Genomic DNA, 13,653 nt, shown 5'->3' on the forward strand with positions numbered 1-13,653 from the left:
TTAAAGTTCAACTCTGGAATTGAATACCTTTTTTCACCATCTACTCTACTATTTATAAATGTGTTAGGATTTAGAACAGATTAACACAGAGGCGTAAGTGTCAGTATTGTCCCAATCGCCCAAGCGCTGGATTCTGGTTACAATGAGAGACCTTCTGAAGTTACTTTATGTCTTCCCGTCACTAATATCATCAGGTAAGTTGTTCCTATGTTTGTTTATGCTCGTTTAATATCATGTTCAGTGATGACATGTAAACAGGGTGGGACTGGAGGGTGCAGGGCCCACCGGGGCTCCCACCCTAGGTCCCCTAACCCCACCACCCACAGGGTCCCCCACCCGATGTTAAACTTACACGTGGTCAGGGGAGGAACGGTCGGGCAGGGGGAGCGCTGGCAAGGGTCGGGTCTGGGCTGCTGGGGCCCACTGGGATTTTTCCCGGTGTTCCGGCGGCCCAGTCCAACCCTGCATGTAAAGTAGGGAGGGAATGGTGTGCAGGGTCAATAAATAGTGATGAGAGAATCTGTCCTGTTTTGCTTTGCAGAACAATTCTCGATTTGTTTGAAAATTAGCAAAATGTTGGGCTTGCCAAAAATTTTATTTGACACTGGCAACATTTTTTCTGCCTGTTTTGTGCAAAAAACCCGCCTATGGTGAAACGCTGAAATTCGCTGCAAAACCAAGCCTGCCAAATAATTTTGCCCATCACTATCGATACAGTAAGGAAAATGAATAACCCATTAAACATGCACTTCCCCCCATTCCATCTAACTAGCCTGAATGGTGGGGGTGCATTCTTAAGGGGTCATTCTTTGTTATGACTTCTACTTTATCTTAGTCTACATTGATCAAATTTCCTATTATTAAATAATTTTATTTCTGTTCTTGTAAGACTGCTGGCTACAATTGCTTTCAGTTCAGGGTCTGTTATCGAGATAAGCTCTCAGCCATAAAGACTACTGTAAGATAAAGGAAGGAGATATAGCAAAGATACAAGCGTAACAGAGGTTCCCTTGTAGCAGGTTGTACGACAGGATCATAGAGCTTCAAGACAACTAAGATTACACCTATGTATTTCTTGGAAATAGTGGTACTGATGGCAATCAGTTTATTCAAGATAATACCAAGTAGAGATTTTAGGTACAGACTTAAGACATATTCAAGTTAGAGTCCCAGCCATAGAGTACACAGAAAGGGCTCATAGTCCCTACTCATCTTGAGTCCTAACTATCTTTTGCTTCTAGAGCAATTTAACATGGGATCTAGCCTACCAATAGGTAGTCCCAATTCCTTCTCATTTGGCACTGAGCTGTGCTCTTACTTCAGAACTTTCTCTTCACAGGGGCATATATTACAATAAACTCTATTTCATTCCTTTATGACGAGACTAACATGTCTATCCTTTCCTGTATGAATGGGGACGCTCCAACAACTCGCACTATGAATGCTAATTGGCTACAACCATGCTTACACAATCCAGCCCTTAAGATGGCCATACACCTTCACACTTAGATTGTAAGCTCTACAGGGCAGGGACCTCCTTCCCACTGTGTCTCATACCACATGGCACTTATTTATATATATATATTTACTGTATTTATTTATTATATCACTTGTCCTTCCTGTGAGTAATTTTTATTCTGTAAGACTGTACAGCGCTGCGTACCTTTGTGGCGCTTTATAAATAAAGTTATACATACAGTGGTGTGAAAAACTTATTCTTTTGCATGTTTGTCACACTTAAATGTTTCATCAAAAACCATTAACTATTAGTCAAAGATAACATAATTGAACACAAAATGCAGTTTTTAAATGAAGGTTTACGTTATTAAGGGAGAAAAAAAACTCCAAATCTACATGGCCCTGTGTGAAAAAGTGATTGCCCCCCTTGTTAAAAAATAACTGTGGTTTATCACACCTGAGTTCAATTTCTGTAGTCACCCCCAGGCCTGATTACTGCCACACCTGTTTCAATCAAGAAATCACTTAAATAGGAGCTACCTGACACAGAGAAGTAGACCAAAAGCACCTCAAAAGCTACACATCATGCCAAGATCCAAAGAAATTCAGGAACAAATGAGAACAAAAGTAATTGAGATCTATCAGTCTGGTAAAGGTTATAAAGCCATTTCTAAAGCTTTGGGACTCCAGCGAACCGCAGTGAGAGCCATTATCCACAAATGGCAAAAACATGGAACAGTGGTGAACCTTCCCAGGAGTGGCCGGCCGACCAAAATTACCCCAAGAGCGCAGAGACAACTCATCCGAGAGGCCACAAAAGACCCCAGGACAACATCTAAAGAACTGCAGGCCTTTTTCGTTTTATGGTTTTCTTGTTTCATTTGATTTTTATAGTTACCAAAGTATAGTTTGCTGTAGCTGTGTGGAGGCAAGGAGTATATGTCTGCCCATTTCTGAAGGACATTCTGATAAAGACCAATTATTGACCAGTTTGCAAGCCCATGTTCACATAACAGAAAAGGCACCCAGTTAAAAACGTACCTGTAACCACTGCATTGGTTCTACTGAATCACTCTCTGCACTGTATAAGCGAGTAAAACAGGAGCAGTAGGAAAGAATTACTCTGGTGTTAGGATTCTACTTAGGTGGGGGAATGTTTTCAATCTATCCTTTTCTGCATTCATCTTACTGGCATGTTTGGAGTTAATGTATTTCTCATTGTCCATTTGTGCAGTGATCTTACTAGCATGTCTGGGGTTAATTTAGTGTTCTTTGACCCTTTATACAGTGATTTTACTGGGATGTCTGGTGTTAGTATGCCAATTGCATGTATTTATGCCTGCAAATAGATGCAATTAGCAATAACGGCACACTAAAGGGACCTAGACAGTGTTGCCCAACCCAAAAGTCAGCTGTTTCTGAGGTTTATTTCCCATTACATGAAGGCCATTGACCTACCAGCTGGGCTGTAAATAAACAAAGGAGCCCACAAAGACAGATCTTGCCCAGGCAAATGTTTCACAAGCAATTACGGAATGTCTCATTTGTATCATGGGGGTGTGTGCAATAACAGCATGGATTTATTCATTGGCAGAGAATGTTCTGTGGATTCTCCAACACTGACTATTTGTGATTAAATATTAATTCCTCGGCTCTTTAATGTTTTCCAAGAACATTCCCACACTTGCACGCACGCCACAAAAAGTGCAATGACCCTCAAGCCACACAAGCCATTCATGGGAAAATACCCATTCCCATTATTCTAAATTACGCTATTTAGAGTTAACTTTTAACCATTGCTAAAGATTGTAATATTTCACCCAACTCATAACGAGTAGTGAGTACATTTTTTCTCCAGCCATGGATTCGCTGCAAAATGACGCCATTCTGCCCATTGACTTTAATGCATTTTGAGTGGGAAAAAAGTTGCGCATGTAAGAAAAAATTTGTCATGTCTAAGAGAGGGGGCCAAGTGGTTTGGAGGAGGAAACAGAATCCCAAGTGATTAAGGGGATGCTGCAGCCTTACTATTAACCTTTTAGCACCCAGAGTAGCAGGTATTTAAAGGGGCACTGCCATGATTTTTATGGGGAGCTTTTTATTTCTAAATGACCCTGTTACACAGCAAATAATTCCCTCTGCCATTTAACCTTTTATTCTTGAACCAACAAATGTATTTGTAGCTGTAATATTAGTGTGTAGGTGCCATCTCAGTGCCTTGTGCCTGAGTCTGAGCTTTCAGCCAGCGCTACACATTAGAACTACTTTCAGCTAACCTATTGTTTCTCCTACTCTCATGTAACTGGAGGAGTCCCAAGCCGGACTTGGATTTCTTATTATTGAGTGCTATTCTGATACCTACTGGGAGCTGCTATCTTGCTCCCTTCCCATTGTTCTGCTGATCGGCTGCTGGGGGTGAGGGGGGGGGATATCACTCCAATTTGCAGCGCAGAAGTAAAGTGTTTATCTTTAGTTTTTTTTTTTTTAACTGGAGACTGAAACTGTGATGTTCCAGAGCAGACCTTACTGGCCTTACGAGCACATTAGGAAGAGACAGAATTATATTTATCCTCGGGGGACAGACGCAATTCCTTATTACAGGAAATCCTTTTTCTAACTGCTTGACATTGTTTGCTACATCAGGATCTCTTATCTGCCAGAACATTCATCTCCGGCACTTTCTTGAAATTGTTTTAAAGATAGAAAGTCCACATGCGTAACGTTACATTGCAACATATTTAATGATTTCTATTCCCATCCCATTGGATTCAGCATCCCATATATAATTTTGGTAGTAGTATCCGTAATATAGAATAAGAAGATAATAGAATGATACCCAGGGCTGAAACTAAGGGGCACATTTATTTATCCACGAACGCTCCGAGCGTTCTTTCAATTGGTCCAATCGTATTTTCTGCAACTTTTCCGTACCTTGCACAACTTTTTCAGCTCTTTTGCGACTTTTTCGGATCTTTAGCGCGAAAAAATCGCTGTTTACAATCGTTCGATATGAACATTTTGTGACTTTTGGATCGCCAATACGATATTATCGTGACTAATATGATTTTTTCATGATATTTGTGATCTTCAGAAATTTTTATATCCAATCCGAATTTTTCCGATTCGGGATTCAAACTCGTGATTTGATAAATCTGCCCCTAAGAGTCAGAACAACAAAGCAAATAATTCAGAAACATTAAAAAATAAAGGCAGATTAAAACACTGCTTAGAAATGGCAATTCTATAACATACTAAACTTTAACTTAAACGTGAAGTAACCCCGTATAGTGTGATGTATATTATAGAGAGTGATTATATGAGACTGTTTGTAATTGTTCTTCCTTTATATTATTTGTAGTTTTTGAATTATTTAGTTTTTTGTTCAGCAGCTACTTGGTTGCTAGGTTGCATCCCCACTGTCCAGCTTCTTACTTACCTCATCATAAAAAGCAATTAAATTGGTCTGACATGACCTGCCCTTCATAAAGCCATGCTGATTACTGCCCATAATACCATGCTCTGGAACATAATCTTGAATGTGATTCCTTAACAAGCCTTCAAATAACTTGCCCATGACAGATGTCAGACTTACTGGCCTATAATTGCCAGGCTGAGATCGTAATCCCTTTTTAAACATGGGAATTATGTGAGTTCCCTCCAATCCATAGGTACCATACCAGTACCCGAGGGTGTATTCCATCTGGCCCAAGTGCCTTGTTCACATTAATTCCGAGTAACCCTTTATGTACCATGTCCTACGTCAACCACTGCCTGATTGAACTGAGCCCTTTTAAAGTGTAAAACATCAGATTTTTCAGTTTTTCTTTCCTATTAGCTTGTGTCCAATATTGGTTTCTTAATGGGGAGAAGTTATATTGGCCAAAGAAGTTTGCTTGGCAATTTCTTTCTTAATTTTGCACTTTAATAATTAGATTTTATATTCTAATTTACATTAACTTGGTACCCACAGATGTTCTGAGCTTTGGCTACCGTACAGCAGGCAAAGCCATTTTCTTTTTCTGCATTCAGCATGTATCCAGTTGCTGTGTATATAGAGCTATGAGCCATAACAGTCCCCTGTTTACATGTGGTGCTGCCCGTCCAAGCCCACATTTGTCACCTTGCAGCCACACCTGGAACATTTATGGGGATGTAACTTTAAAAATTTTACTTTTTGTCTATTTTTCTGCTATAAAAGTAGAGATTTTTGGCAAATATTACTAATCACATATTTCTCACAAATCATGTTTTTAGGCTATTCCCTTAAGTGCATGGTTTGCTTTGCCCCCGGTGCCCCAAACTGCACAGGTAACAGCGAGACCTGCCCTGCTGGAACTGTTTGTTCATCTACGTACACAGTAAAAACTGAAGGTATGGCCCGCCGGCACGGAGAATATGACAAACTTAAGGGATTTAAGGGATTTAAGGGATTTAGGATGAACGGGCAAGGGATGGAGGCATCCAATAAAGTTGAAAGATACCATGAAAAAATGTAATTAATTAGTGTGGCCCCTGAAGTTTATAGACACCTTCATGGCAGTCTATATTACTTTTTTCTATTCGTGGTTAAGGTTACAGGTGTTGTAAACCCAACCATAACGCTGTCCCACTGCGCCCCCTAGTTTTGCTATAGAAGTTGCTGAAAAACATAATTATAGATGCAAAGAAATCCCCCACTGAGCATTCTACTGAGCAACAATGTGACTGTAAGTGCAAGAGAAGTGACCAATGAGAATGCTGATTCCCAGCACTGTGTCAGGCCCCTTGCTGGTACCTTACATATAGAGATAATGATGGCATTTTTCCCGTCATTATATGGCACAGGAATCAGACATGGGGATAAAGGGACAGACTTGTTCAGTGCTGGGAAACTGCATAGGCGGAGGGTGACTTTTTTGTTTGGGGAGGCTAAAGATGGCCCATACACAGACTGACCTACAGCTAATGTGACACTTAGTGGATTCGCTGCTGGCGTAAAAAGTTAACCTCCCAACTACCTCTTGCCGTTCCCACTGACTCCCAGGGATACTGTACAAAAGTGCGGGTGGGGGTGCTTTTTTTTTTTACCCTAAAATGTTTAGTATGAAAAAGTATTCATACGCGCACTTCTGTTAGGCGATCTGCAAACATTTGTGTTTGTGATCAGTTAGCTTAAAGGGGTAGTTCGCATTCGAATTCACTTTTATTTTTAATGGTTTTTCAGTTATTTAGCTTTTTGTTCAGCAGCTCTCCATTTGGTATTTCAGCAGCTATCTGGTTGCTAGGGTCTTATTTACCCTAGCAACCAGGTAGTGGTTTAAACAAGAGATGGGAATATGAATAGTTAAGGGGCCTACTTGGAAAAATAAGTAATACAAAATTATAATAATAATAAAATTGTAGCCTCACAGAGCAATATTTTTTGGCCCCCATTGGAATTCTGGAAAGAGGCAGAAGAGAAAGGCAAATTATTCAAAAAAAATTAATTAGGAAGACCAATTGCAAAGTTGCTAGGAATAGGCCATTTTATAACATACTAAAGGTTAACTTAAAAGTGAACCACCCCTTTAGATGTGTTTATGTTAGTTTTATAGCAAGAAAGATTAGATTAGAGGAACAGAGCTTCCATTTGAAGCAGCGTAGGTGGTTTTTCACGGTGAGGGCAGTGAGGCTGTGGAATGCCCTTCCTAGTGATGGGGTAATGGCAGACTCTGTTAATGCCTTTAAGAGGGGCCTGGATGAGTTTTTGAACAAGCAGAATATCCAAGGCTATTGTGATACTAATATCTACAGTTAGTATTACTGGTTGTATATATATAGTTTATGTATGTGAGTGTATAGATTGGTTAGTATAGGTTGTGTGCTGGGTTTACTCGGATGGGTTGAACTTGATGGACAATGGTCTTTTTTCAACCCTATGTAACTATGTAACTATGTAACTATGTAAGAAAGGCAGTGGGTACTGACTCCCCATTATATACAGTGAGAAGCAGTGGGTACAGATGGCAGATATTCAGGCCCTGGCACTATAACACTGGCACTGATACACAACATTGGCCCCACTGTAACTTACTATAAATTAACAAAACAATGACAAAAAAAAAATAGTAAGTGCAAAAAACAACAACAAATATATAAACACATAATGAGCTTTTTCAGAGGGAAAGAGTTAACTTACCCTCCATCTGTTAGGGTAGGGGATAGATTATAAATTATTATAGATGTCAGGTCAGGCAAAAAACTATTTAATGTCAGCTAGTGATTCTTTAGAACTGTATAGTACCTGTGTATAGTACCTGTGTATAGTGCCTGGGTATAGTGCCTGGGTATAGTACCTGTGTATAGTGCCTGTGTATAGTGCCTGTGTATAGTCCCTGGGTATAGTGCCTGGGTATAGTGCCTGGGTATAGTGCCTGGGTATAGTGCCTGGGTATAGTACCTGTGTATAGTGCCTGGGTATAGTGCCTGGGTATAGTGCCTGGGTATAGTGCCTGGGTATAGTGCCTGTGTATAGTGCCTGGGTATAGTGCCTGGGTATAGTGCCTGTGTATAGTGCCTGGGTATGGTGCCTGTGTATAGTGCCTGTGTATAGTGCCTGGGTATAGTACCTGGGTATAGTGCCTGTGTATAGTGCCTGTGTATAGTGCCTGGGTATAGTGCCTGTGTATAGTACCTGTGTAAAGTACCTGGGTATAGTGCCTGGGTATAGTGCCTGTGTATAGTACCTGGGTATAGTGCCTGGGTATAGTGCCTGTGTATAGTACCTGGGTACAGTGCCTGGGTATAGTGCCTGTGTTTAGTACCTGTGTATAGTACCTGGGTATATAGTACCTGTGTATAGTACCTGTGTATAGTACCTGTGCATAGTACCTGGGTATAGTGCCTGTGTATAGTGCCTGTGTATAGTGCCTGTGTATAGTACCTGTGTATAGTACCTGGGTATAGTGCCTGTGTATAGTGCCTGTGTATAGTACCTGTGTATAGTACCTGGGTATAGTGCCTGGGTATAGTACCTGTGTATAGTACCTGTGTATAGTGCCTGTGTATAGTGCCTGTGTATAGTACCTGTGTATAGTACCTGGGTATAGTGCCTGTGTATAGTGCCTGTGTATAGTGCCTGTGTATAGTACCTGTGTATAGTACCTGTGTATAGTGCCTGGGTATAGTGCCTGGGTATAGTGCCTGTGTATAGTACCTGGGTATAGTGCCTGGGTATAGTGCCTGTGTATAGTACCTGGGTACAGTGCCTGGGTATAGTGCCTGTGTTTAGTACCTGTGTATAGTACCTGGGTATATAGTACCTGTGTATAGTACCTGTGTATAGTACCTGTGCATAGTACCTGGGTATAGTGCCTGTGTATAGTGCCTGTGTATAGTGCCTGTGTATAGTACCTGTGTATAGTACCTGTGTATAGTACCTGGGTATATAGTACCTGGGTATATAGTACCTGTGTAAAGTACCTGGGTATAGTACCTGTGTATAGTACCTGGGTATATAGTACCTGTGTATAGTACCTGTGGGATGAAAACTGCAGCAAAAGTTGAGAGTTGGTTCTTAGGTAAAGTTACAGCTGCAGATTCTTCTTTTCAGTCTTCATTTCCAGTTTGCAAAATCTCCCGATCCCTGTGTGCATCTGTGTTCTGATTGGTCAATTTTACTGTCGGTCAAGGAAGCTGTGCTCTGATTGGAGAATCCAGAAGAAGAAAGATCCAATCGGAGCACAGCAAAACGGGCTTGAGGAACTCATTTCCAGGACAGTGCAGAAACGGAGTAAGGTGTTTTTTTTTTGTTTTGTTTTTTTTTAATGTGCCAAGCAGGTTTGGGGAGGCTTAGCCTCCCCTAGCCTTATGGAAAATCCGCCTATGGGAAACTGTGCTTATTGCTCCCAACTCCAATTGCAGGAACAGAGAACAGGGAGCCGGATTTACTCACATCAGCTGGGATTCTCATTGGGGGATTTCTTGCATTTTAATGGGGGAAAGTTTTATTGGGCAATATTGCTTTAAGAATAAAACCCTGATGTTGCTGGACTACAGCTCCCAGCATGCCTCACCCTTCATTATGTGTTACATTATTCTGGGATCTGTAGTCCGGCAACAGCTGAGTAACGTTTGGTTGAGCCGCGCTGTGCAGCAGGGTTTAGTGTTCTTTTAAAAAAAGATGTATGTTCACCAGGTTCAAATACAAGAAAGACAAAATCTCATGTGATAGGTAGGGGGCAAATGTATTCATTTTCCAGTTGCAATTGCGAATCTTGATCTTATTTTTATCCCCCACAGCTTTCTTTGCTAGAGTCAGTACCCAAGTAGAACCTACCCCTTTAGGGACTATGATGTAGAAGTAAGGGTACAACGTGACTCCCACATGGAACATCTAAGAGAAACAAGAGACTGTATGATGCATTGTGCCTGCCCCAAAATGATATTGGCTATTGTCTTCTAATATTAACTCTCCTTAATTAGAGAACTGAACCCAAGCATTAGCATGAAGCATTAGGAAAAAGCATTTAGTACTTGCCTCCTCCAAAGTGCATGAAGGCTCAGGCTTATGGGGCATCTTATGGGGCTTATCATTACAATGCAACACTCCAGAGTCGAGGGGGTTAAATGGGGGCTGTAACTTTTAGAGACATGGGGCCTGCTGGTCATTGGAAGTGGCACGACAGACTAGTAAAAATACTAATTAAACAACTCAGTGCTAGGTAAGGCCTTTTTTAGATCATATACAGATATGATAGGATCAATGAAATAAAAGATGGAACATTTCTATTAGGTCTTGAAACACACAGCAACCAATCAACTGGTAGCTTTACTGGTCACCTGCTTGACACTATGGGTTACTAGACCTGATGCAACCATTGTGCCTTTTATTTCATTAGCCCCAGAAGCATTCTGCGCTTATTCATACACAATGCCCTTATGGCCCTTTTCAGCCAATCAATGCTCACCTTGTGCTTCATCCACAGGTGGGATCAAGGTAAGTGAGTTTTCTGGCAGGACATGTATGCCCCCCGACCAGTGCCAGGAACCGGGAAGCTTTAGCACAAGTAACAGCACCTTCAAGAAGGGGTTCTCCTGCTGCAACACTGACAACTGCACCCCAGCTCCCCTCACATGTAAGTATCTCTGGGGAGGGCTCCTCAAGCGTTTTAAAATAAAACTAGAATTTTTCTGGCTTTGCAACTTGTATAAACTCGACTTGGTATTTTTTCAAATAAAACACAATTATTATTATAATTAAAGTGTCATGATAATATTGGTAAGGTCAGTTTGAGAAATTGGTGAAATTTAAATGGTTGTTCATTTATGTTTCCTAAACAGGAAGTGCTCCAGCAGCCATTTTAGGAGCATTGGCGCTCATTCTTGGAAAACATTAATGTGCTTAAGTTTCACTTGAAACTGGGTGAAATAGAAAACAATGATGGGATTAACTTTCCCTTGAAAGTGTGTGAAATAGAAACAGTGTCAGACTGGGACCCCAGGGGCCCACCAGAAAACCTTTTTCCAAACTATTTTTCCTTCTTTCCTCCTCATTCTCCCAGTCTCTTTTATTTACATGCTAGCATCTATTCTTCCATCTATTTCTCATCTTTCTTCCCATTCAGAAATAGGGAATGACCATGAAGCAGGCCCAATGGTCAGGAGCAGGAGGGCCCACTTACACCCGGGCCCTCCGGGAGATTTCCTGGTATCCTGGTGGGCCAGTCCGACACTGAATAGAAAACAATGAGATTAACTTCCCCTTGAAAATGTGTAAAATAGAAAACAATGATGGGAAAAACATTGATGGGGTTAACTTCCCCTAGAAAATGTGAGAAATAGAAAACAATCATGGCTGTAACTTCCCCTTGAAAGTGTGTGAAACAGACAAGAATCATGCATTTAGCTTCCCCTTGAAAAAGTGACAAGGACAGGCTGTCAATGACTATTCTAAGCCTCCATAGGACTCAATGGTTCTCGGCAGCTGAAACCTGGCGTACTTCTATTCTCTATTCTCCACTCCATTTATTCTGATTCCCTATCTTCACTGATGATACTATAATTCAGTAGATCTTTGGTATCTATATAAAGTCAGACTCGACACAAAGTGCATGTATGTAGGTTTGGCTACTGTCCGACTCGGTATATTGAGGGGATACTGTATGAATACACAAGCATTCTTCTCTTTTCTCTGTAAGTGCCTGATGATAATGTTAATCCAAACGGCCTGACCTGCCCAACCTGCACACTAGATGGCGCCGGCTTTTGCAACACCGGAGAAACCATGCAATGCACTGGCAATGAAAACAACTGCCTCGTACAGATCACAAAAATGTCAGGTAAGATCCTCGATCCTTGGAGGGATGGTGTCTATAAAGTACGCTAAAATGGCCTACTACTAGCAATTTTGCAATTGGTCTTCATTATTTATCCTTTATAGTTTTTAAATAATTTGCCTTTTTATTCTACCCCTTTCCAGCTTTCAAATGGGGGTCACTGACCCCGGCAGGACCCCCTGAGGCTACAATTTTATTGTTACAGTTACTTTTATCACTTATCTACCTATTTCATCCCTCTACAATACTTAGTCCAGTCCCTTATTCAAACTACTGCCTGGTTGCTAGGGAAAATAAGACCCTAGTAACCAGATTGCTGAAAAAAACGTACCGAAGAGCTGCTGAACAAAAAACTCAATTACTGAAAAACCATTCCAAATAGAAAAATGTAGACCAATTGCAAATTGTCTCAGAATATCACTGTCTAACCTTAACAATAAGCAAATGAATAAGTCACAAGACACAGGAGTTGATGAGCTGTTTCTATCACTTCCTTTGTGGTTGAGCCATTGCTACATTATTACTTCCTTTATTAATACAGGAGCCGTGTCCAGCAGTGGAGTCCTACGAGGCTGCGCCTCCCCAAGTATATGCAGAATCGGCAGCCAGTCCATCAGCGCTAACGGCATAAATGTTGATGTGGAAATTACATGCACCGGGGGGAGTAATGGAGTCAACAGTGTGGTTTCCTACCCACTTGCTGCCTTCCTGCTGTTAAAACTTTTTGACTTTTGACGTAATTATAGATGCAAGAAAATTCACCAATGAGAATTCTACTGAGCAAACATCTCATTATAAGCGCAAGAGAAGTGACCAATGGGAATGCTGATTCCCAGCACTGTGTCAGGCCCCTTGCTGGTACCTTACATATAGAGATAATGATGGCATTTTTCCCGTCATTATATGGCACAGGAATCAGACATGGGGATAAAGGGACAGACTTGTTCAGTGCTGGGAAACTGTGCTTATTGCTCCCAACTCCAATTGCAAGAACAGAGAACAGGGAGCCGGATTTACTCACATCAGCTGGGATTCTCATTGGGGGATTTCTTGCATTTTAATGGGGATTTGGGGGAAAGTTTTATTGTGCAATATTGCTTTAAGAATACAACCCTGATGTTGCTGGACTACAGCCCCCAGCATGCCTCACCCTTCATTATATGTTACATTATTCTGGGATTTGTAGTCCAGCAACAGCTGAGTAACGTTTGGCTGAGCCGCGCTGTGCAGCAGTGTTTACATCCACTTGGAAAAAAAAACCTACTTTTTAGACTGCAGTTCTGTTTTTAGACAGCAGGTGGCGCCTAAAGGATAAAGTAAATATACGCTGTAGGGAATCAGCTTATGTTTGGCAACAGGTATCTCTTCTCTCTTTGCCTTGGATGTGGAAATGCTGAGTGTGATTCTGGTAACCCTGTGACACTACAAAACATTACTTTCTGCTTTAGGAAACATGGTGCCTGCTCTCAGGTATTAACAGTTTCTTGTGAAGGTTCAGTCTTTAGGGGGTCATTTATAAACACTGGGCAAAGTTGCACCTGGGCAGTAACTCATAGCAACCAATCAGAAGTTTGCTTTCATTGTTCTACCTGCAGCTGGTTGGAAAAATGTAATCACCTGGTTGCTATGGGTTACTGTCCATGTACACATTTTGAGCTGTATAGGGATTATATAGGCCCCCGGACAGGCAAAATATGCGTGCAACTCCCTGCAATGCCCGGTCTCACTAATGTGCCTCGGCAGGCTCCAGTCGGACTGTAGGAGAGGATCACCAATTGGCGTCAGTCACTACCAGTTGTGAGAAAATCAACAGGACCAAGTGAAGCTCTTGCAAACACAAAATTAATTTATTAAACTACAAACAACTGTCATTCATCTGCATTTGTAAATAATTGTAAAA

General features: G+C 41.3%; 1 protein-coding gene across 1 annotated transcript; it reads left to right on the top strand.

Annotated features, from left to right (window-relative positions):
• The first annotated feature begins 53 nt into the window (after window positions 1–53).
• On the top strand, window positions 54–12,562 carry LOC101731684 (phospholipase A2 inhibitor subunit gamma B). Its single transcript, XM_004919788.4, has 5 exons — window positions 54–194; window positions 5,713–5,829; window positions 10,404–10,553; window positions 11,616–11,756; window positions 12,295–12,562. The coding sequence occupies exons 1-5, from the start codon at window positions 143–145 to the stop codon at window positions 12,486–12,488; spliced, it is 654 nt and encodes a 217-aa protein (XP_004919845.1). The 5' UTR covers window positions 54–142; the 3' UTR covers window positions 12,489–12,562.
• Window positions 12,563–13,653: the final 1,091 nt, after the last annotated feature.

The sequence above is a fragment of the Xenopus tropicalis genome, chromosome 7 (genome assembly GCF_000004195.4).
Source record: "Xenopus tropicalis strain Nigerian chromosome 7, UCB_Xtro_10.0, whole genome shotgun sequence".
NCBI classification, from domain to species: domain Eukaryota; kingdom Metazoa; phylum Chordata; class Amphibia; order Anura; family Pipidae; genus Xenopus; species Xenopus tropicalis.

What these genes read in the sequence shown, in the direction of transcription:
- LOC101731684 (XM_004919788.4), top strand. Translation starts at nt 143, where the DNA reads ATGAGAGACCTTCTGAAGTTACTTTATGTCTTCCCGTCACTAATATCA. An exon ending in CCCGTCACTAATATCATCAG is followed by an intron (nt 195 to 5,712) that starts GTAAGTTGTTCC and finishes TCATGTTTTTAG; the next exon opens with GCTATTCCCTTAAGTGCATG. An exon ending in CACCCCAGCTCCCCTCACAT is followed by an intron (nt 10,554 to 11,615) that starts GTAAGTATCTCT and finishes TTTCTCTGTAAG; the next exon opens with TGCCTGATGATAATGTTAAT.